The sequence below is a fragment of the Paramormyrops kingsleyae genome, chromosome 9, assembly GCF_048594095.1.
Source record: "Paramormyrops kingsleyae isolate MSU_618 chromosome 9, PKINGS_0.4, whole genome shotgun sequence".
Taxonomy (NCBI): domain Eukaryota; kingdom Metazoa; phylum Chordata; class Actinopteri; order Osteoglossiformes; family Mormyridae; genus Paramormyrops; species Paramormyrops kingsleyae.
In genome coordinates this window covers 30,958,009-30,980,905 of record NC_132805.1, presented here as the reverse complement: position 1 = coordinate 30,980,905, position 22,897 = coordinate 30,958,009, and the positions used below count along the sequence as shown (strand labels likewise).

General features: G+C 46.2%; 2 protein-coding genes across 4 annotated transcripts; one reads left to right on the top strand and one right to left on the bottom strand.

Annotated features, from left to right (window-relative positions):
• Positions 1 to 915: 915 nt before the first annotated feature.
• Positions 916 to 13,413, bottom strand: mboat1 (membrane bound O-acyltransferase domain containing 1). Its single transcript, XM_023814692.2, has 13 exons — positions 12,964 to 13,413; positions 11,605 to 11,750; positions 10,359 to 10,436; positions 8,350 to 8,445; positions 6,198 to 6,253; positions 6,054 to 6,108; positions 4,318 to 4,501; positions 3,979 to 4,171; positions 3,289 to 3,392; positions 3,132 to 3,196; positions 2,655 to 2,787; positions 2,338 to 2,489; positions 916 to 1,684 (listed from the first exon to the last, which is right to left on the bottom strand). The coding sequence occupies exons 1-13, from the start codon at positions 13,048 to 13,050 to the stop codon at positions 1,558 to 1,560; spliced, it is 1,476 nt and encodes a 491-aa protein (XP_023670460.2). The 5' UTR covers positions 13,051 to 13,413; the 3' UTR covers positions 916 to 1,557.
• A 2,719-nt stretch (positions 13,414 to 16,132) lies between these two features.
• LOC111844317 (transcription factor E2F3-like) lies at positions 16,133 to 22,033 on the top strand. 3 transcript variants are annotated; one of them, XM_072715916.1, is made up of 8 exons: positions 16,133 to 16,693; positions 18,537 to 18,645; positions 18,782 to 19,004; positions 19,161 to 19,321; positions 19,803 to 19,915; positions 20,239 to 20,359; positions 21,129 to 21,356; positions 21,898 to 22,033. In XM_072715916.1, the coding sequence occupies exons 1-7, from the start codon at positions 16,427 to 16,429 to the stop codon at positions 21,308 to 21,310; spliced, it is 1,176 nt and encodes a 391-aa protein (XP_072572017.1). In that variant the 5' UTR covers positions 16,133 to 16,426; the 3' UTR covers positions 21,311 to 21,356; positions 21,898 to 22,033. The 3 variants fall into 3 exon arrangements, with proteins under 3 accessions (XP_072572017.1, XP_072572016.1, XP_072572018.1); XM_072715915.1 differs by having other exon boundaries at positions 21,129 to 22,033; XM_072715917.1 differs by lacking the exon at positions 16,133 to 16,693 and adding an exon at positions 17,896 to 18,061 and having other exon boundaries at positions 21,129 to 22,033.
• The last annotated feature ends 864 nt before the right edge of the window (positions 22,034 to 22,897 follow it).

The window sequence follows — 22,897 nt, the reverse complement described above, 5'->3', positions numbered from 1 at the left end:
TCCTAGTGGCATGGGAACATTCCAGGACGATAGTGACAAGATTCATCCGGTCAAAAAGTGGTTCAGGGATCACGAGGAATTATTTTCACACTTGAATTGGCCACCACATAGTTTTGACCTTAATCCCACTGAATGTCTTTGAGATGTGTTGAAGAAAACTTTATGGTTCAATTCATCTATCCTCAATACAAGATCTTGATGAGAAATTAATGCAAATGCAAAAAAAATGTTGACAAATTGCATAAGCAGGTGGGAACAATGCATTGACAAATGTGCACCATAATCAAAGCTAAAAGTGGTCCAATGAAATATTAAAGTGTGACTTTTTTTTGGCCAGGCAGTGTATATTAACATTCACTGACTCTTGAGAAAACACAAAGAAATAGTGGTCTCCGATTGAGTTTTAACAGTACGTACAATGATTAAGATAGTGGTAGCGATCATAAAATTAATTATATGATTAGCTCCTTCGAGCAGTGTCTGCAAATAACCTATATGGTTGGTGTCAAATATTATTTGAGTGTTGGTGTTTCTAAACACGTTGAGGATGTGGGTCATGGGCCTACAGTACTACGTGAAATGAGTCAGGTAAACATTGGCTGTGCAACGCCCATGTTTTTTCCATTAAAACGGTGATGATGTAATGCCAGGTTCTGTTTCACATTCTACCATAAGCTATTAATATCAGCTTCAGTACAAGTAAGACGAGTATTACAATGTAACGCGTCGCACAGTGTTTTAACCTTGTTTACCTCAGCTGTTCAGGTATCCCATAACCTATTTACATCAAAATGTTGACACATCAGAAGGATATTAAATGAACTTTCTCCATTCGAGGACTAAACACAGTAAATTTCACCAAGTGACTTCTGAGTGAATAATGTTACTTAATGAATCTGTGATAGTAGTCAGTGATGGAAAAAAAAAAAGAATTTTATTACAACGTGAAGGACGTGTTTAAACGAGTACTCATTAATACGATTCTCAGACGTCATTGGTAATTATAGCATTTACCTCATCTGAAAATACAGCACATTTTCACTTTCAAGTAGTCTGTCATGAAAATAACACCAAATCAAACGTTTATACCTGCGTCACTTCTTCACACATACTGTATAAAACATATCAAATAAGTGGTTAAAGACCTGTTTGCTTGTTATCCAGTGTTTAAAAGTCCATCAGCCCTCAAATAACATCAGTCCATGTTAAGGCAAGGCTGACTTAAGGACGGGTTCCTTGTAATCATGATACGTAAACATGGGGATGTCTGAGATCTTCATTTCGGGCGAACCCAGATGTTCAAGTCAGCCAACAGTATCTCCTTCAGTTCCGTTCTGAAGCTTGGTATCCATCAGCCCCCAGCCCCCCCCCCACCCCCCGGCGCCCAGTTCTGTGTGGTCCCAGGGTCTCAAACGCCCCTTGACCAGCTGGGATTTCTGGGAGTTTCGCAGGGCCCGTGGCCGTTAGCTGCAGGTCCCGCTGAATGCTCTTTGTTGCTTTGCACACAGATGGCTTTGTGTGGCGTGGCGGCGGCGGTGGTGGGCGCGGGGCTCCGTGTCAGTTCTCTTTCACGTTGTTGTTGGAGTGGTGGGCCTGGTACGAGTGCCGCTTGGTGGCCCCCGCGACGAGGTGCCCGGAAATCACGACCAGAATGCTGATGATGTGAAAGTGAAAGTACATGGAGCTGTGGGGGGGGTGGGGGGAGAGGCGTAAATCCAGTGTGCACCAGACAAACTTGTTCACTAGAAGACGTGCAAGCCCACCCAGGGGTGCGTTTCGCGTAGAGCATAGCATTAGCAACTTTAGCATAGCATTAGCGCATTAGCAACTAACATAGTTGGAACCATGCAACTTAATGGGTCCAACCATTTGAGTTGCTAAAGGGAGCTTTTTGGAAACACACCCCTGGTCTTGGGGAATCCTGGACATACCACGGCCAGAACAAGCTCTCCACCTACGTGACGTCACCATCACTTTGTCAGGATATAAAAAGTCACATTTCACCGGTGCTGCGCCTGCATCCAAATTATTTTAAGATTTTGATCACTTCAGTTGTTCGCCTGTCTGCACTAGGAGTACTGTATTTTATGTCTGTTTTTCTGAACTTTACGCACCTCATTGCTGTATGCAACAGAATTTCCTCCGGGGATCAATAAAGTTCAACTTATCTTATCGCACTGTGATCAAAATTAAACCCAAAACGGACAGCAACCCATCAGTCTACAGAGAGCACAGATGTCTCACAAAATAAATCCCTTCTCTCGTTCTGGCCATATCCCTGTTATGTAAACGTGATGGTTGTTGCATTAAATGCATGCAACTGAAATCAGAGCCTACCTGTAGAAGCGCATGGAGGGCTCAGTCGCCAGCAGCAGGAAGGGCATCACCGTGTAGCTGATGGCCAGTTGCGTTGCTGCCCAGGTCAGCACGTCGTAGCCAAGCTTCAGCGCCGCAGAGGACAGGAAGTGATGTCGGAAGTTCCTCCTCACCTGGTGTTCCAAAACGATCAGCGGGGAGATTATCATGCATACCTTTAATATACTTAGTGTGAGAGTGTCGCTAATGCAGACTGATTACGGCATGGGGATAGAGGTCGGCTTTCGTGAATCTTGAGTTGAACTTTGTTTCTTCCAGGGTAGAACGGCTGCACTCACGATCCGTGCTGCCTGGGTGATGGGTATGCCGGTGAGAAAGGTGAAGTAGTATCCAGGATAGACGCCATGCCAAACGGCCGACAACAGGAAGGTGAGCGCCATGCGGTTCCGTGGGGCCCGGTCGTAGCACACGCTGGGGCGCGAGACAACAACAAACCCCAGCTTACAATGGACCGAGCCGCGTGCATAAAATTTAAATTTAAAAACATAGTGTAGTTTACAGTTAAAGGCACAACAGCTGATTACATTTATTCACACAGACATTATACAGTGTCACCAGGTGTGTCCAATGACTATTCACTAATGACTATTCACTAGAACTAATGTTAACATTTGAATGACTATTTGCATTAGCTGAGCCTAACAGATATAAGCATAAGCGTTGCCAAAGTAACGTGCACTCTAGGCATCGTGTGACTGTTTGAAGTTCGACCTCCTCCTGCATGCCGAGGGCGATGAACGGTGATTGGGACGTACCACTTCAACCAGACTCCTGTCTGAATGTTCCAGTTGTCGATAAACGTTTTGAAACTTGTTGCCATCTGGATGAATAGAGACCACTGTCACAAAATCCCCAGCGGTATAAAATCCATTAATTTTTTTCCATTTAATTTGCTTGTAACAGAGATCTCACCTCAATCCCCAAGATATTCAGGTTGGAAATGAGATCCCACGACTCCAGTCCATTTTTATCCACTCCTTTGAAGCCATAACCAGCAGCATTGTTGATGGCGTCAGCTTAGAAAGGGGGCGAGGAAATGTCATTTAAAACGCAGCCATGTGGCCACCTTCTACAGGACATCACTGATCATGTTCTGAAGACGCCCTCATGTTAAACACTGGAATGCATGAGTTCATGGACACAGAATATATAAGCCTGGGTGGAACAAATTGGTTCATTTGACAAGAATAAGTGTATAAGGACATATATTTGCAATCTATTCAAGTCCCAACAAGTACTCTGTTGGGCAACCCCTCAAGTGAGCTACTTATCCTGTATTATAGCGCTAAGGTATTCACCTGCAACTACTATTATTATTATTATTCTATAATGACTTATCTAGTACAGGGTCAGGGTGACCCTAGTGCCTCATCCAGGATGGACATTGAATAAGGGAAGAGACACCCTGGATGGGACCCCAGTCCACTGTAGGGGACACACTCGCTACAAGGTGTCAGCTAGCATGGTGCTACAGGACAGAACACTAGCAAGAGATCTGCCAGCGTTGCCCATTTTCACCCAATCTGATGAGGACCTTCAGACATAAACGTGGACCTGGAGCACGGAAAATGAATTCATGAAAGTTCATTCACGGTTACGTACATAAGGTCCATGCGAAGTAGAACTTTGGTCTAGCAGCTTGAACAGAGATGAAGGCGTATGTCAGCCTTGACATAAAGGATGCTTCGCTGAGAAATTGGGGGTCAATGTTGTGGGCGATGGGGAGGGCTCTTGTGAGGGTCAGAAACAGGAATAAACAGACGAGACAGACCAGTAATTTATGAGTGACAGCCCTCTGGGGGAAAGAAAACAAACAAAACATTGCACCATTAACGGCTCCATTCATTCTCCATAAAAATGCAGCAGTTAGCATTGTGGTTTCCACTCGACTCTGCAGCTTCCGTTCAGCAGTTCAACTGAGTTAATCGGGCCTTGACCTACCATCGGGGACGGCTCCGGCCACGAGTCCTGACCACTCTGCTTGCCGTTGGCCAGCGACAGTCTTCCCCGGATGTGTCTTCCTTCGATGAACTCCACGTAGTCCTTATAGCTGCTGCAGGGCCCAACCAGGACGCTCAGGAAGTTGAGGTTGTAGCTGAGGTATTCCAGCAGGCACGGCTTGGAGCTGCAGTGTGATTTCACACATTTGTTAGGGATATCCGGTCCAGGGCGAGTTTGTTGTTTTTTCACTCAAAAAGTCCCCACCCCCCTGAGTGTATTACTGCTCATGGCCAGCAGGGGGCACCTAAACCTTGGGGGGCCTCACAGAAACACATGGTTTCAGTAGTGGTAAACACCGTTGCTGTATGCTGGTGCCTCCTTCTGGGTACCAGCGCCTATTTCTGCTTACTGGCCTGGAAACTCCACCCCCTCAGCCCGTGTGACAATTTAATGGTGTTAATTACACCATTTAAAATTTTGCCTGTGATGAATGCGATCCGAAAATATCCCAGCCTGGTCGTGCTCCTGAAACACTGCCTTGTGATGTGTTAGAGCGGTACTCATACTGGGAGGGTGAGGAAACACTTGTAAATGCCTTTTTCTTCCCCTCGGATTTCAGAGATGCTTGAGCAAATGTTCTGCTTCCATAGCCAGCCTCCTCTAGTGCCTCACCCCCCCCCCGTCAAGTCGCCTGGCAGCCTTCACTATGATTTATGCCTCCGCCTCCAGCCACAAAGGGGAGCACAGCCTCTCGTAGCTCCTGTAGAGGCAGCCCTAGAGGACATCGGGGCCTCTGATTTGCTGCTCCCCAGCTCAGGTAAATCACTCACCCCATAGCATTCGCTATTCTGCCCTACACTGCATAACATTTCTTTATATGGTTACATTCAAGCTCATTCTAGCTGACTTCAGAACATGAAATGTTTGTGTCTGTTTCAGTTCGTAAACAAGTAATTTAATATCTCTAATAATCTGAGCTGATGTTGGCTTGCCCTTACACCTTCAATGATCCCTGTATGGACCTTCTAGAATAAGCAGAATAATCTCTCCCATTTAATGGGGCAGGAATTCAATTTTTTCCCTCCCAAACTACTTAAAGGGTCGTTTCTTGTTTATTTTTCCCTTCTGGAAACTCGGCGGTGTAAACATCACACCTGAGAACTTCTGCTTCTGATGCACTGGAATCAACCACTAAATGAATGGACAACCAACAACCGAGAAAATGGCACACAACTGGTCCTGCACACCGGCAGAGTACATTCTCCTATAAGTGCAAACATTTCCACCCAACAATAAGGGGCCCATCCAGTCTACAGACAGCTCTCCACGTACTTAAACCGACGTAAGTTAGTTTACGGAAGCACTAATGCAAAAAGGTAACATACTCCTGTAAGTAAATTTACATGCATCTCAGCAGGCACCACTAGTATGTTTTTGGCTTATGTGTTGTTTGTTTTTTTGCTTTGAAGTGTCTTCAACGATATACAAAGGTAAAACCGACTTACACAAGGGTTTGTGTAACAGATTAATTATGTCAGTTCAGACCTGCCAGTGCCCCCCCCTACCCCCCCCAGGCAGAGTCAGGTGTTCATATGATTGGTTTATCCAAGTCAGACCAAAAGCCATGCTAAACCTATGTCTGTCATCTTCTGTCTGCTTTGTTTGCAAATAACCAAGGCTGGGAGAACTTCATGCATCCAGAAAGTGTAGTATGGGGTGCATCAGCAGGTACATACGGCACAGCCAGACGCTTCTGCTCCGCCGTGAGCTCCCCAGGGTTTCCACACATCCCTATAAGAAGGTAGGAAGTAGGAGGACTTCAGTCTGCATGAATGAACCCCCAAGGTGACGTACAGCATGTGTAGAAGGTCTCTGCTCACCGTCATGCACCTGAAAGGCCAGCATGGTGATCTTCTGGGTCAGGATCATCAGGGGCCTGCAATCAGAGGTTCAGCCGTAACTGTGCCACAGAGCAGTGTTTCTCAGTCCGGGCTTCAATACCCACAGACAGTCCACGTTTTTGCTCCCTCCCAGCTCCCGCCAGACAGTCCACGTTTTTGCTCCCTCCCAGCACCCTGCCAGACAGTCCACGTTTTTGTTCACTCCCAGCACCCTGCCAGACAGTCCACGTTTTTGCTCCCTCCCAGCTCCCTGCCAGACAGTCCACGTTTTTGCTCCCTCCCAGCACCCTGCCAGACAGTCCACGTTTTTGCTCCCTCCCAGCACCCTGCCAGACAGTCCACGTTTTTGCTCCCTCCCAGCTCCCTGCCAGACAGTCCACGTTTTTGCTCCCTCCCAGCTCTCTGCCAGACAGTCCACGTTTTTGCTCCCTCCCAGCTCCCTGCCAGACAGTCCACGTTTTTGCTCCCTCCCAGCTCTCTGCCAGACAGTCCACGTTTTTTGCTCCCTCCCAGCCCCCTGCCAGACAGTCCACGTTTTTGCTCCCTCCCAGCCCCCTGCCAGACAGTCCACGTTTTTGCTCCCTCCCAGCTCCCTGCCAGACAGTCCACGTTTTTGCTCCATCCCAGCTCCTCCCAGGTTGGGTAACACTGCCATAGAAATCCGTGATTCTGCTGGGATCTGCAGGTGATGCTATTTGCGGTCCATAGTGTGACTGGGCAGGGTTTCATCTTCACCATAATCGCATGGACCTTATGTATGTAACCTTGAATACATTTCTTCAACACTATGAGGCTACAAAGCTACAACATAAATGTGTTTATTGTTTACATGCTGAGTAATATACCAAGATTCACATAAACAACCCTGAGGTTCAAGTGAGGTCAACTATGGCAGAACTCTGACAAGCTCATGACAGCAACGGGATGTATCCATCCATTTTCCAAACTACTTATCCTTCTGGGTCGCGGGCGGATCGGAGCCTATTCCGGAAGCTATGGGCACGATGCAGGGAAGACCCCAGGATGGGAGGCCAGCCCATCGCAGGGCACACACACACACCATTCACTCACACACCATTCACTCACACATGCGCACCTATGGGCAATTTAATAATTCCAATAAGCTGCAGCATGTCTTTGGACTGTGGGAGGAAACCGGAGTACCCAGAGGAAAAGAGGATGTATCCTGGAGCCTAACTGGCTCATCCGTACAGCTGTGGTGCACTATGGGTAATTGGGCTCAAGGATAGGAGTGGAAGAATCAGTTTAATGTGAGTCAGAGATATGAAGTGTAATTGGAGGACAGCTGTCACATGACCATCATCATCATCATCATCATCATCGGGGCTCGACAACATAATATGTTTCAGCTGATGGCCCCTGCACTCCACCACCTGAAATTGCCCTCAGCTGTGTTCCTCTGTGGCACAGATTGCAGAAAAGCCCCTTTGTCTACACAGGCTCTGCGATAGGCTGGCTGACGCTGAGTCAACAGTGGTCAGGTTTTTTATTAATTCTGTATTTAATTAAGGGCGTGTTCTTAACGGGGGGAACTGGCAAAACAGCAGATAGGAAAGAAAGTCTCACCAACCATAAAAACACCAGTGAACCTCCCAGTACATTTGAGCAACTACTTAACCTGTGAATGAGGATCCCTGAATTAAAGACTCAAAGGGTATTTTAACTAATCATCTTCTCCTTCCCACACTCAAACGCTCTCCTCTCCGAGTCTTGGTGGGCGGGGGGGCTGCTTTGCTGATTTTCTTTGTTTTGGATGTGATTTCGGTTATTCAGATTTTTTTATTTTTTTTATTTTACCCAAGCAGATAGTGAAAGGTGACACTTGTTCTTTTGTGTTGAATAGGGGACATAGATCTCTACAGAAATGTAGAAAAGAGAAGCAAACCATTAACTGTCCACAAGCTGAAACAAGCAAAGATCTTTGTCTGCTGTCTGAGGCAAATCTAGAACAAAATATCTATGTCTCCAGGCTAACTGACTGATTTGTCTCAGCCGTGAACTGTCATCCTCTATAGGCACCGCATATCCACCTTTATATCCCCTTGAGTGTGAATCTCAGCAGTTGCTGGTCTCCACGTCTCCATTTCTGCAGCCGGCTTCCCAGACTCACCCGGAGAAGTCGGTGGACAGGATGCCATAGCTGAAGATGTAGGCACGGCTGATCTGGCAGATTGTGAGGTAGCCCATCGCCACCATCAAAGAGTATCTGAAACGCAAATCAAATTACGCTTTCTTTGACATTTGCACGAGCAAGACTACAAGTACATTGGAATTCTTTAGTTACCACTTATTCTGTGTGACTCTTTTGTCTCTCTCACATACGCACGCACGCACACACACACACACACACACACACACACAAACATTTGTATTCATATCTTTGTGTGGACTCTCCATTCATTTCTATAAGAAAAACTCTAATCCCAACAACGACAACCTTAACCCCTACCCAGCCCTAACCTTACCCATAAGTAACCAAACAAAATACAAGACATTTTTAATTTTTTGATTACAGTTAGTTTTTTTTTTATTATTAAATTTAATGACTTTGCCCTTATGAGGACTGAAAAAAATATCCCCACAGCGTCATAACAAGTTTTTATCACATTGTGGGGACCCCACAAAATAATATATACACACGACCCACAGGTGAGATAGAAGCCCGGCGTCTGAGAACAGGATTGGCCATTTATCCACTGCCCTTGGAGCATTTTTTTTTTGGGGGGGGGGGAGGTTAACAACCTTACTCAAAGGCCCTTATGTGATGTGACTCTTCTCCTCAGGATGGGCTTCATACCAGAGTCTAACCTCCTGAGCGACAACTATGCTGGAAAGCAGTAACAGCTGATGCAGGTTCCCACGTTTGTCAGACCTTTTTATATGAGTCGTTGCCTAATCCAGGTTTACTTTCAGTTCAACAGCAATGATGCTTCATCTTAACCTTAAAACAGCAGTGCGATTTATCAGGCAATAAAAAGCTAACACACCAAACAGAAGTTCAGGCTATGAATATAATACCGGGGTAACCAGACAAACCCTGAATGAAACATGCTGTCACCTGAAGACGCACAAACAGGCCTTTCCTGTCTGGTCTGTCTGCGAGCGCAGAAATAACTCCGTAATCTGAATTTTAGGTGAATAGAACTGCCATCCCCCCCCCGCACAGACACCCACGTTCTAACCTTTCTTGTCACTGTGGAGAATTTTTATCAGATTATATTTCCTGGCTTGAGATTTAGAATTTTGAGTTTGTGGCCATGATGCTGATGTATGTAACAAGTGTGAGGGAATGAAAGAACTGAGCCGTACTGGTTCGGATTAACAGTGACGGGCAAACGGCTGGTTTGTCAGAGTACGTCAGTGTCGAAATCACTGCCGTTTGAGTGCAGGGGAGTTCTGTCTGCAAGGCTGAGTTTCCATCACAGAGCCGAGAGGAGATTCTGGGTTTGTCTCTGGACGTTCTGGAGAACATGACTCACGGCTGATGAGTTCTATCCCCCTGTCCCATTCGTCATCAATGTGGGTCACACAGTATTTTAAACTGAGGTGATGTCGTAAGTCTGGAGGGAGGGGGGGGGAAGGGAGGGTCTGATTTAAGGTTTAAAGCCACCTGGCCTTTTGGTGAACCAAGCAGATTTAAGACATTGTGAACAAAACTACCCTGAAAATTTGCCAAAGGTTCTTTGGACAGATGCCGGTGACTCTCACATGAAGTCATGCACCCAAAACACTGCTGAGTATTTCTGATGTCTGAGTAAATTTGGAACAACTGGTTAATACATCATTCATTATTAAACACCTCCCAGGGCAGCTGAATCATACTTTTTTTTTTTTTTCTTCAGTTCTGCTTTTCAGGGCTAAAACTGTGTAATCAAGGCTGGGATATAATAGACAGTTCCCAGTGGGACTGAGGATCACAGAACTCCTTCACAAACGTGATATTTAAAGACCTACACTTCACAAGCATCAAACAGGAAATGAGATCTAATCCAAAGACATAAGTAAAGATATCACTTCACGTTAAATGTGTTACTCTTTTTTCACTCCAGCTAAAGATCCTCTTTTTTTTTATTTTTTTTTAAAATAATACCCCTAGTGACAGTGTCTCACCATGGTTACCTGTGGATGTTGTCTGCGTTTGCTTTGATCATGATGCAGTAGCAGGAGAACACCAGCATAAAAATATGTAATGAGTACCTGCGGAGTAAAAGATAAGGAGAAATTAATTGCAATCCAATGACCTTGATCAACGCAATCATTAGTGCTACCTTTACCATTGAATCCAGTGTTGAGAGTGTTTTGGATTTCCCGAGAGTGGCCGTGCATTAACCGCCTTAAGGTTAGCCATCCGTCCTGGCACTGTTCGTCAGAATATGATTTATTATTTTCAAAACGCAAGCAATGGAGCCGTGATATTATGGCATGTTTGCGGAGAGCTCTCGCCTCCTGTTACAGCAGGGATATCAGACGATACCCTCCGGGAATAGTGTTTCCCTACCCGGCCCTCGGGGACCCACAGGCGGCCAACGTTTTCGCTCCTTCTCAGCTCCCTGCCATAAAGTCCACATTTTTGCTCCCTTCCAGGGAGGGAGCAAAAACATGGAATTTCTATGGGTTCCTTTCAGACCACATTGGCAAACACTGTCCAAGAGAATGGTGGTTTGAACCATTGACGGGCACCCAAAAGCTGCACACTTAGCTAGTTTCCAAAGTAGTCATGCTATACGACATCTTCTGTTGTTTAGTAATCAGCAGGGCCTCAGAGCAGCAATCCAAAGTGACTCTTATTAAACTAAAGGCAAAACCTGGCTGTGTTTTTGTACAATTTCCTGTAAGGAAATGTGCAACAAATTTTGAGATCTGGACACATTGTTTTGTCTAGCGATATTTCTGCAATCGTGAAAAGAAGGCAGTATTTACCCTAGCCGGGATTTGTTGTTGTGCTTTACAAATGGTTACATAAACACCGCTGTAAAGTGGATCAGAATGGGGGGCACCGGCTGAGCTCTGCCTGCTTCGGAGTGCGAGCTCCGAGGCTGACAGGGAAACTCGCATCGCAGCTTTCTCAATACCGCCGGAGTCATGTGTGGCTACATTCCCGTCTGACAAGATTAATTCTTTCCCTCCTACATTGTGCGGCCCGGGATAAACACGCTCATTTTGTTTGGCCACAAAGTCGCCATTATCGGGTTACTCTGGAGGGGGGAAGCTCTGCAAGAAGAGAACTCAGCGGAGATGCCAGTGTGCCGTTTGCCAAGACCGGCGGTAACTGGAAGATGACACACCGGGGAGGGTCAGCCGGACACCTGTGAGCTAAGCGTCCCCAGGGGCACACAGGCGTCCAGGGTGGCGAGAGGTGCCTTACCAGCCAAAGCAAAATACGATGAAAGACATGCCCAGCAGGGCGGCGACGGCGTGCCGGACCAGGGGGCTGACATGCTGGGGGCTCAGGTACAAGCGGAACCAGAAGGCAGCCAGGAGGGCGAGAGACTGACAGGCCAGGAAGTTCACCTGTGAAAATAGAGGGGTGGGGGTTATCTGGACCTTAATTAGGAATGGAAAGGGCAACATGAAATCCTAAGACTGCCCCCTATGTGGAATGGGCATTTGAGACAATACTCCTGGATACCACCACAACATCCACATTGTTTGAAAGATATTGTTTGAAATGCATACCACAAATAGCTGGATGCCTTTGAATACTCTTAGGGAGATATGAATGCAGCCCATTATAAGGGCAGCTGGGGTCTTTCTGTCCACGTTTCATTCATTTACATTCTTTTGGCCCAAACGACATTATGACCGGAACCATGTGACGAAGAAGCTTAACTTCGTCTGGCCGATCTCCTAACCCAGCATGTTTAAGCAAAGAAAAGCACGAGTAAATCTATGATAATACAGGCCATTGAGTTAAAAAAAAAAAAATCTGTTACTTAGGTATAACTGGGCCGTGATTCACGCAGTCAGCCCAACCCGGTGAAGGTGGGCTGCGCACAACTAAATCCACCCTGAAATCAAACAAAACATAGGAGGCCAGTTACTATCTACTTTAATTCATGTCTAAAAGGGGAAACCACAACTTCGGAGGAGGCTAGCAGAGTCAGAAATACCGAAAATAATAACCGGACTTTAATTGTTTCTAAACGCGTTTATAAATACAGAATACATTCCCTTACAGCGCTGGCAACCTTTATGCATTATTTACGAGACGAAATGTTTTTTTATTATTATTTTATAAAAAACTATTTAAAAAGTATTTAATATTATGGTGGGTAGGACAGGCTGCTCGGGCTTTCAGACCATTTTGATTTATTTCCCCATACGCCTCATTAAAAGTTTAACAGTTTAAATGGTTAGGGTGCGTGTTACAATAAAATCTTAAATAAATTAAAGGAGTTGTCCTTTGTTTAGCGAGCCGATCACGATATTGTGTTTCAATGTGCTTAACTTTACGGCTCTTTACACCAGCACCAGCAGACCTGCCCAGATTCGAGTTTCCTGGCGTGGTCGCAGGCTGTCACCTGTCATAAAGTTCCATCTACATACTGGAGTGCAGATCAAAGCATGAAGCATCTCATTACAAACATCACGGCAACTGTTGCCTCTGAAACGTGTCGCTCTTTCCCAGAGATAAGGCGTCACCGATCTGCGAGGATCGGTAAAAGATTTATTTAAAATACTGAGAGTCCCCCCCCCCTTATTAAAAGTGCGACCGCTCGCCTACCTGGTCCAAAGGGAACCCCACGACTTCGCTGACACTTTGTAGCCAAGTGCAGCCCGTCGTCTTGTACTTAATGCCTGTCTGTTCCATTGCCGATGCATGGGAAAGAAGCGACCGAGGGAGCAGAGCAACTCTTCGGTGTCGGGACTATAGGCAGCTGGCCGAGACCGATCCGATCCACCGCCGCCCGAATCTTTCATTCATTCGCGAAGCGATAGAAACCCTTCCCCGTCCATCCCTGAAAGTCGGTGTCCATGGCGTGCTGTTTAAATTTACTGGGTATGGTGTCCTGCGCCGGCTGAAAAAGCCTGGGAGAGACCAGGCAGGGCGCCTGGCACCGCCTTATCGCAGGCGAGGTGGTGCCTCGCAAAGGCGGGGCGCGCACGGACCAGTGCGGCGTCGGTGCGGAGTCGTCAAGGCGAGATAACTGCCTTTTCAGGACTGACGCTTCACAGCGCTACTCGGACCTCACTTTAACCCAAGCTACACCCTAATTCTCATTATAATGGGATCCCTGGCTTTACTCTGCTTTCAGGTCAAAGTAACTTGGGACGAACTGATGACTTATTGTGCAATAACATAAGCAAAACTGATTCATAAATATGCTAGTACATACAGAGAGCAAGTAGCCTATAAATGCACTGATTCATTAGGATACATGCTCCCCCCTCCCCCGACAAACAGTAAGCAGTGTTAACTTAAAGTTTGATAACTGATCGAATTTAAGTCAGCGCTAAAATCAAATTCTGTTTAACTGCCAAGATATTTAATTCATGCTATATGGCATTTTATTGTCCCTCTGCTGTCATTATCTCCGTCTGTCTGTTCAGTTGTAGAAACCAGTGGTACAAAAATGCAAGGCTCTTTCGTAAAACCTGTGTTTATTTTGAGACAAGTATGTGTATTATAGTGTCAATGGTTTATCTCGACCGATGATCGCTAGCTTAGTTTCCAAGTTAAACACAATGCGGTCATGAATTTTCCTGGGTGGTCAGGTTAGACCAGCCGACCGATCTAAGAGAAAAAGAAAAAGCAACCACACCTCTGCTGTCCCTCTGATTTGTATGAAACATAATACGCCCCCCATTGAATTGAAAATCGGTCTGTCAGAAACTAACAGTCACCTTTCGGCGCCTGTTTGCGGAAGTCTGAGCGATCTCACTCCTCTGTTTTGGGATGGGTCACCACCATCCCGCTGTCATTCCCCGCAAGCCTGTATGTCAACTGTCAAATTCCTGTTCAACCTACTCATTCCCATTTCCGCCAAATCGTCACGGCTACGTTTGATGTTGCAAATTTCACTACTGCATTTGTTGGTTCACTATTCAGCCATAGGCCTATACTGTATCTCTATATTATTACCATCATTATTATTATTATTAATGTCCTACTACTACTACTATAGTTGTTTTTTAAAACGATGTGTAGCATTGGTGGAGGAAGCACATTCCGTACATTTCCAATGACGATAAAGATATTGCATTCGATTCTTTCATCGTTGTTCGTGTTCACTGATCCTTTATCAGGCTTGTGTCAGTTTCGTTGAAAGCTGACTATTTTAGACGGAATCCGTGTTGAAGTTGGTGATCGTGGTGATTCTTTAAATGAATTAAAGCGCACTGCGAATTCCCGCTTTTCGCAACCCCGGGCGCGCCTGCACAGACTTCTTATTCTGCTTCGTTTTTTTTCTGTTAATTGCTGTCATCGCGGAGAATTGTTACCATGCAGGAAGACGACACCCGTAGGTCAGACAAGAATGAAACACGTAACGCTGCCTTTGCTTCCAGAACCGGGACAGAGCCTGAGCCTTACAAGGGGCTTACAGTAAATCCATTTCATTGCCTGCTTCTGCTGCTCTATGCTGTAGTGCGCATTTGATAAATAAACTTTGCTTTGATTATACACCAGAAAGAAGGACCAGAAGTAATACCGGCTGAGTCACCATTGGGCCCTTGGGCAAGGCCCTTAACCCCAGCTGCTTTAGGGACTGTCTGACCCCGCTTTCCCTATATACGCCGCTTTGGATGAAATGGGCCGCCAAATTATTGGATCATGGATGTGATTTGACGACTGAGCAAAGTACTGACGATCAGCACAAAAGTTTTAGCATTAGGCCTATTTTTATAAGCACAAGAGAGTTTTTAATTCAGTTCAAGCTCGGGGATAAGCGTATTTCAGCAATGTTTCATTCTGTCTTAATAATGAGGAAATTAGTGCTTCACGTTTACGTGTATTTTTTGTACAACTTTTTTAAAATCAGTGCAATTAAGTACATTGAGAGACAGACGCAAGCGCGTAATCTGTAGGGGATGGTTTAAGCTACATGCGGCGTCTCTCTTTCAGTGACTGAATGTGTGTCAGACTCAACTGCAGTTAATCTCAGCTATAGGCTTGTTTTAATGAGCAACACGCATCAAAGCACGTGTTTTTTCTGCTGTGTTGGCGGAACTGCATATTTTGAGTGGTCTGTATGTTAAATAAATATAAAGCATTCATTACTGTTCACCACAATTGTACCTGACTGCCACCTGCTGACAAGTTTTGAAAGTGCAGCTTGATATTTTATTACTTTTTGGCCTGGGTCCTTTTTCGTTAATGTAGGCTTTAGAAAGTAAACCATTTTTGAAGAAGCCTTGATTTATTGAAATAAAGACAATCACAAACCACGCCGTAATAAGATTTCATAGAAGCCAGTCTCATCTTCCCAGAGATATGCATGTAACACACCTTTCAAGACATGGTATAAATGAAATAATTGAGATTTAATTATTAATGATTCTGAGGCTGGAACTAATCACTCAGTTTTCGAGTCCTCAAACCAATCAATCAACACGTCTACACACAATTAGAGTACATGTATAGTCCTATAGAAAGGACCATTTTAACCATTACTATTCTCAGAGTTAATTTGTAAATGGTGACAATGTCATTTGCCTTTTGCCATACAATATTTAATTCATAAATATATCACATAATTAAATCTGTCATCTTTTCACGATCTAACTACCCTGGCCCTGCATATTCCGGTATATTGGATGGCTTTATGACAGTGTTTATGCTAATTATAGTTAGGGTCAATTGAAAGCGGAGCCAATGAATGTATTCATGCTAGTTAGTGTTACAGCTAAAAGAAGGCGGGGCTGGCTTCTGGTTTTTCAATGAGCGTGTTTATGCTAATTAGAGCCTTTCCCGGGAAATTTGAGCTTCGCGGGAGGGACTTCAGTGCGTAATCAGCATTCAACTATGTGTCAGTTCGCTGTGTTGCTTCCTGGGGCAATTTTTGAAAATCCCAGGAGGGTGTAGTGTTAGTTAGCTCAATCTAATGCATCTAACAAGTCATATAACATTAAGCTGAAAAAATATCGGCATATTAGATCTGCATGTTACACTTGCTGCAGGTATTTGTATTACAGGAAAACACGACTTCGGTGTAAAGAAGAAGCGAAGGGCTGTTAGCCTCAAATCTATGAAGATGAGAAAACGGATCTCATCAGGCCCCAAAAGAGCGATACTAAAAAATGGTGGGGGATCTAAAGCTGGTAAATGTAGGCCTGTAACTAGGTCGTCACGTCGCGTTAGGTCTGTCCTCTCCAGCTCTGCTCGTAAAGAAATTACTACGTCGACATCATGCCTCACAAAGCCAGTTTGTGTGTCGGACCTGGCAGCCGGCAGGAGTCACCCGAATCCGATCTATACCGATCCTGCGCCGGGACCCGCCTTAAGACGCCAGCCGGTAATGAATAGCTGTTTTAATAATGACATTGTCATTAGGCAGAGGAACTGCTTTGCCATAACTTTTTTCTTAACTATACTTTGTGCGGTTCTGAATTTACCTTTGGAAATGACAATCTAAACTCTTGTTGCACCGTTGGTCGACACATCATGTGCAGCTGTCTGGGTGTGAAAGATGGACGCACACCGTTAATAGGAAGATCAGAAATGGAAACTGAATCTGTAGACCATTATATAATTTTACTGGACTGTTTTGCCGTAATGTGGGTTACATCCCGGCTTGCAGACTGCACTCTGCGTTTACCTTGAAGTCCTTCATCAGATTTGCTCTTATGAAGGACATGTTGTTTGTCCACTATCATAATGGTGAGGGAATGGTATGTATGTGTTGAAGTCTCATTGGTATTGAATGGCAATGATTAAATTCAGATTCCGATTACCGTATTTATCGTCATGGGGAAGTTTCCGTGCTGCGGTAGCGAAAATGTCAGAAACACAAAAACATGAGGGAGGCGTAAGGGCAGACGTAACGCCAAATTACAAATGTTTGTGTATATATAATATGTATACAAATATGCAAAATGTATAAATATGTGTGCAAAATAAATGTAAAATTGTCCCATGTATTGCTTTAGAGGAGGAGGCTCTTCCTCCTCGCTATAGATGGTGGCAGGAATGACCTCCTGTAACGATTTGTAGTTGGAATTACATTTTCAGAAAATGTATTTAATGTTTTTTTTTCTGCGTATTGTCTGTGTTACAATTTAATCTCCCTATCTGTGATAGTTTATTTATTCACCCCCCCACCCCGGTTCCCCCTGTTGCATACTGCATGGTGCGCCTCTTACAGGAGGTGCCTCGGTAGTTATTTTAGTAAGGCGATGGGAAACATGCTGCAGGACTGAGGTCAGGAGAACGTGCAGAAGCAGGAACTTGTACCCGCAGTGAGTTGGTGCATTCCAGTAAGGAGGGGTGCACTTGCATAATGATGGAACAGCCCCCTACACCCCTACCAGCTGCTGTTTATTAGTAATCTTTCCCGTCCCCTCCCTGGTGGAACACCTCCCTGCTTTGCCTGTTAATATGAGACCTTTATCACAAATGTCAATGGCTCGGTGACAGCAATCTGTTCAGCCGCTACGTCATGCTGGAGGGCGGTGATGACACACTTCCTGTCACATGGTGGTCGACTGTTTACGCTGCATTTTCATTAAGTCTGCTGTGCTCACTTTAGGCGCTTTAGTCTATGTTTTGTTTCTGTTTTAAGTGCTTTTAGGAATGAGGGAAAAGGATTCGTTGTTCATTCTGAGTACTAACTGACTTAACAACCGATGAAAAAGCAGCAGACTGGACAGCCATGACTAGAACGGTAACGGCGGCGATTTTCCCAATGCATCATTGAGGCCGGAGTTTTCAGGAAGGACAGAGATGGTGTTTTTACAAATTTTAAATTGGCTTGACTTATTCATGAAGCTTTGTTGGGCTTGGATGCAAGACTGGTGAATATCGCCGGTTGTTCCTTGTGAGCTTTGTCTGTCCAGAGTATAAAATGTTGAATTCAGCTTGAATTGTTTTGACTCTTCACTATAGGCCAAAAACAACGAGTCCAAAGAAGTGAAATATCTACCAGCTTTGGAGTTTGGGGCCGGTGGGGGATTGTTTTATATGTGGGACTGTAGAGATGAGCTCCTGAACTCCTCAGACATCACCTGCTGGAATTTTAGGGTGAACCTCTGTTTGCAGCCCCTGAAGCAAGCATTTGGTCAGATATGTGGGATGTGGACCAAGGGGGGGACAAAATTAGCCAAATGCCCCCACCTTATTCCCATTAATGCCCCCCACAGGCAAAACGGCAGCTGGAGATGGACGAGTCTGACAGAGAGAGTGGGAATCGCGGGTCCAAACGGCAGAAGGGCGATGTTACAGCTCCGAGTCCTGCAATTGGCTCTGAAGGTGACCAATCACCTGTCATTCACGCTGTTTTGCAGCAGTATTGCCGTCAGAGTGTGTGCCAGTCCTTGACATTTGCCTTCAGCTCTGGGTGAAGCCGTGAGCGCGTTTGTCACGAAGGCGGTCATGTCCCCTGCAGCTGTCTCGCCGGTGCGACCGGCAGGGAGTCGCCATGACACGTCTCTGGGCATTCTGACCCAGAAGTTCTTCCAGATGATGGACCGGTCTGCGGACGGAGAGGTGGATCTGAACCAGGCTGCGGAGACGCTCGAGGTCAAGAAGAGACGCCTGTATGACATCACTAATGTGCTGACGGGCATCCACCTCATTAAGAAGACGCTGAAGAACAAGGTCCAGTGGGTGTGCGTGTCCAGGCCGTGGTGGGGGGGTGGGATGGTGGTATAGTCCAACCTAAGTTTAAAGATGTGGTTTATTAATAAAGGGTGGAGGGCACTCAGTGGCCTGGGAGTCCGCGTGCCATGGCGATCCCGCTTTAGCTCTGCCCCCTCCGCCCGTAGCGGCCGCAGAGCGCCGGGGGCCCGGGGTGTGCTGAGCCGCTGTCACGCCCTGAGGCGAGAGCTGGGGTTGCTTGTCCAGCAGGAGGCGACGCTGGACCATCTCATCCAGGGCAGCGTCCGGAGCATCAGGCAGATGGCTGAGAACACCAACCTCCAGAAATATCCTTCAGGGTCTGACCTCCGTTTCCGTCACGTTTCGGTGCCGATCGCCGAGCCGGCGCTGCTGTCCTCAGGGACTCACGATGCCCGGGCAGATCAGTAAACTGGGCTTTGCTGTCACACCATCCATATGTGTGTATATGTATATAATTACATATTTGAGAGAAATGAAGAATTGGATCAGTTGCTCTTAATCCTGTTCCTCGCGCCCACCCTGCCAGAATGTTTTCATTCCAACCCACACTACTTTCTACCTGCCATGTTAATTATTAGCCTATTTAGCACCATAATAGCATGATTAAGGCTTGGGATGAAAACATTCTGGTGGGGGGGGGCTGCCAGGAACAGGACTGAGAACCACTGATTTAAATGAACATACAAAAATGAGTGACGCTTAGCTGGGAAGTGGTGAGCTTTAAATCTCTGGTCAGAGTCCTGCGCTCTCTGTTTTTTCTTCATTCTTTTCTTTAATCCTTGTGACATTGGCGTATGTGACCTCCCAGGACATCCGGCTGATCGGAAGCCTTGGAGATCAGACTGTGCTGGTGGTGAAAGCTCCCTACGAGACCAAGCTGGAGTTACCCGCCATGCCCGAGGTGCGCCGACATTGACGAGATACGCCGATGCCCAGGGGAGGTTTTGTTGTTTCTGGTGCCCCATTCAATAATCCACTTAGGGCTCCCCCTGCTGGTTCTCAGATGTTTCAGAAACTAAATAAATAGCTAGCGAGTAGCGTCAGATCATAGCCAAGCTAGCTGGTTAGCAGAGCATGCTGCACCTCCTAAATATGGAATGTGTCTATTTAATATTTAGAGTAGTGACTGTTTGTGACCAGCAGGGGGCCTCAAACCTCAGGGGCCCCACGCAAAGCTTGGTTTGAGTGGCGGTAAATGCTGCTGATGCTGCAATTTCCTATTAGAGATTTCAGATTCACCTAACCAGCACCAAGGGGCCCATTAATGTGTTCTTGTGCCCGGATGAGATTACGGCCAACAGTCTCCCGGAGGGTGTCGTGAACGGGAATGTACCGGCCCCGGAAGGTCAGCTCCCTGCTGCAAACCGCTTCACTGAAGCTGAAAAACCCACCTGCCTCACATGAACATCACTCCGCAATCCCTTTTGTGGGTAGTGCGCTCCCAGACTTGGTCCAGGGTAGAACTTAGGACAGTAACTATATGTAGATATAATACACCAATATAGATGAATACAATACAGAATACACAAAAGGAATAACATAATACGACATAATTCAAACAATCACAACAATGAGTGGGTTCAGCCAAGGCTTTTAACAGAAATTCTGTGATTATTTGGTTATGCTCTTTTTCTTTAAATGGAATTCTGTAGTTTAAGAACAGCCTGCCACTGCCTGTTTTGGGGTGTATATACAGGGTTAAGGGGGTCATGCCCCCCCCCCCCCATGGTGTCCTCCATGTTTTCAGAAGTTTCCTCCTGCAGTCAAAAAGTATGGAGCTAAGTGAAATGGTGCATGTGTCACCCATAGTATGACAGTATGGGTCTGTGTGAGCCCTCTGATGGACTGGCATACCATCCAGGGTGTCCCACCTCCAGACCCCCACACTGCCTTTTGCTGGGAAAGTGGGGATGGATGGGTGGATGGGAAGGCACACTAAACTGCAACAAAGAAATAGTGTCAATAAAGCTAAACAGGTCACTTGTTCTTGTCCAACCTAAAAAGTGAACCAGTTCTGCATGTTTAACAATCTAGTAACTAGTAGGCATCCTTTAGTAAGAGTTTGCTACAGTTTGTGTAACAGTGTGTACTCTTTCATCCATCCCACCCTGCAGAGTCAGACTGCTCCACCCGGCAGATGCGGGGGGGTCCTGGTGTCCCCCCCGTCAGCTCTGAAGGGCTGTTTGTCACGCTTTCAGCGCCCAACAGCACACAGTACCTCCCCATCCTGGAGGACGACAAGGGGATCAGCGACCTCTTCAACTTCGAGCGACACCCGCTGGACAGCCACCTCTGAGAAGGGCGTCTTTCAGGATGGACGCGGGGCAGGACTGGGTTCTGAGGTTGTCCATTTAAGATACTCCCCCTCTCTCGTGTTTGTGGTGTTAGGTGCCCTCTCTAACCTGGTCGCAGAACTCTCTTTGCTGATTGGGCCTACGAAGACACATGATGGGGTGTATCCTGAAACCACTTGAACTCCAGCCTCCCTCCCCCCTCCTTTGAGATTTCCCAGCATTCTTTTAATCATGAACAGTCTTGGAGTCAGTGTTTCGGCTGGCTCCCAGATCCTCAGGTGGGCGTGGCTTAAATGTCACATGACCATAGAGGCGGAGTGATGGCTTTTTGGTAAAAGGAAGATATAAGGCTTGCTTTGGATGTGGATCCAGTGAGCCATAGGTCTCTACATAACATCTGATGTATATGTGACAGGGCTCAGTCTCTATGGGCTCGGAAGGCTGGCATAGACTAGCATTTCACCCATTGAAGTAAAGTCAAATTTCTGTTTTGTTTTGTTAGGTGAAAAGGAGTGTTATAATTCGTCTCTCTGGTCTGTGTTGAGGAAACGACGCTCTCGTTTAATGGATTTTTATTTTTGACCCACAGTTGTATGAGTTCAGAGAGATGAAGACAAGATTATTTGAACTTCTGGCAAGAATGCACGGGCATTTTGTTTCTATGTCTTGGACATATGTTGTACCTGTAGATACTAACCATTTGTTAATAAACATTCATCCATCCATTGATTCTCTGCCGCTTATCCGGGGTCGGGTCGTGGGGGCAGCAGTCTAAGCAGGGATGCCCAGACCTCCCTCTCACCATCCACCTCCTCCAGCTTGTTCTGGTGGGTACCAAGGTGTTCCCAGGGCAGAACCATGACCTCAGATTTGGTGCTGATTCCCGTCCCCACTGCTTCAAACTCGGCGACAAAACCGACCCAGTGCATGCTGCATGCCACAGCACGATGAAGCCAACAGGACGACATATAAAAAGCAAAGACGTAACCCTGAGGTCACTGAACTGGACCCCTTCCACCTCTTCGTTGCTCCTAATAATTATGCTTGTAAAAGTTGGGAACAGAATTGGTGACAGATTGCAGCCCTCAGTCCAACACCAACCGGGGACGAGTCTGACTTACAACTGGTAACGTGAACCAAACTCTCGCTCCAGTTATACAGGAGCATGATAGCCTGTAACAATGGACCCCATACCTCACACTCCCAAAGCAGCCCCCCTGGACCCCCCGAGGGACACGGTTGTATGCTTTTTCCAAGTCCACAAAACGCATGTAGCTTCAGTGAGAAACCTCCCATGAACTCTCAGTATCTTCGTGAGGGTGAAGACCTGATCCATTGTTCCACGACCAGGATGGACTCCACATTGCTCCACCTGCATTTGAGGTTCAACCAGCAGATGGACCCTCCTCTCCAGAATCCCGGCATAGACGACCTCCGGGAGGCTGAGGTTTGTGATCCCGCTGAGTTTGGTATACGTCTTTGGGTCCCAGAGTAGGACCACCTCTGTCTGCCAGTCCAAAGGCACTGTCTCCAACGTCCATGCGATGTTGAAGAGTCGTGAAGCCAAGACAGCCTAAAAACAGAGTCTT

Excerpts from the sequence above, each read along its gene's own strand:
- mboat1 (XM_023814692.2), bottom strand. The coding sequence starts at position 13,050 with ATGGAACAGACAGGCATTAAGTACAAGACGACGGGCTGCACTTGGCTA. Across the intron at positions 6,254-8,349 it reads CTGTCCACCGACTTCTCCGG|GCCCCTGATGATCCTGACCC; the intron begins GTGAGTCTGGGA and ends CTCTGATTGCAG. Across the intron at positions 4,502-6,053 it reads CAGAAGCGTCTGGCTGTGCC|CTCCAAGCCGTGCCTGCTGG; the intron begins GTATGTACCTGC and ends ATCACACTGCAG.
- LOC111844317 (XM_072715916.1), top strand. The coding sequence starts at position 16,427 with ATGAAGATGAGAAAACGGATCTCATCAGGCCCCAAAAGAGCGATACTA. Across the intron at positions 18,646-18,781 it reads TCCTGCAATTGGCTCTGAAG|CTGTCTCGCCGGTGCGACCG; the intron begins GTGACCAATCAC and ends TGTCCCCTGCAG. Across the intron at positions 19,322-19,802 it reads GAACACCAACCTCCAGAAAT|TGGCGTATGTGACCTCCCAG; the intron begins ATCCTTCAGGGT and ends TCCTTGTGACAT.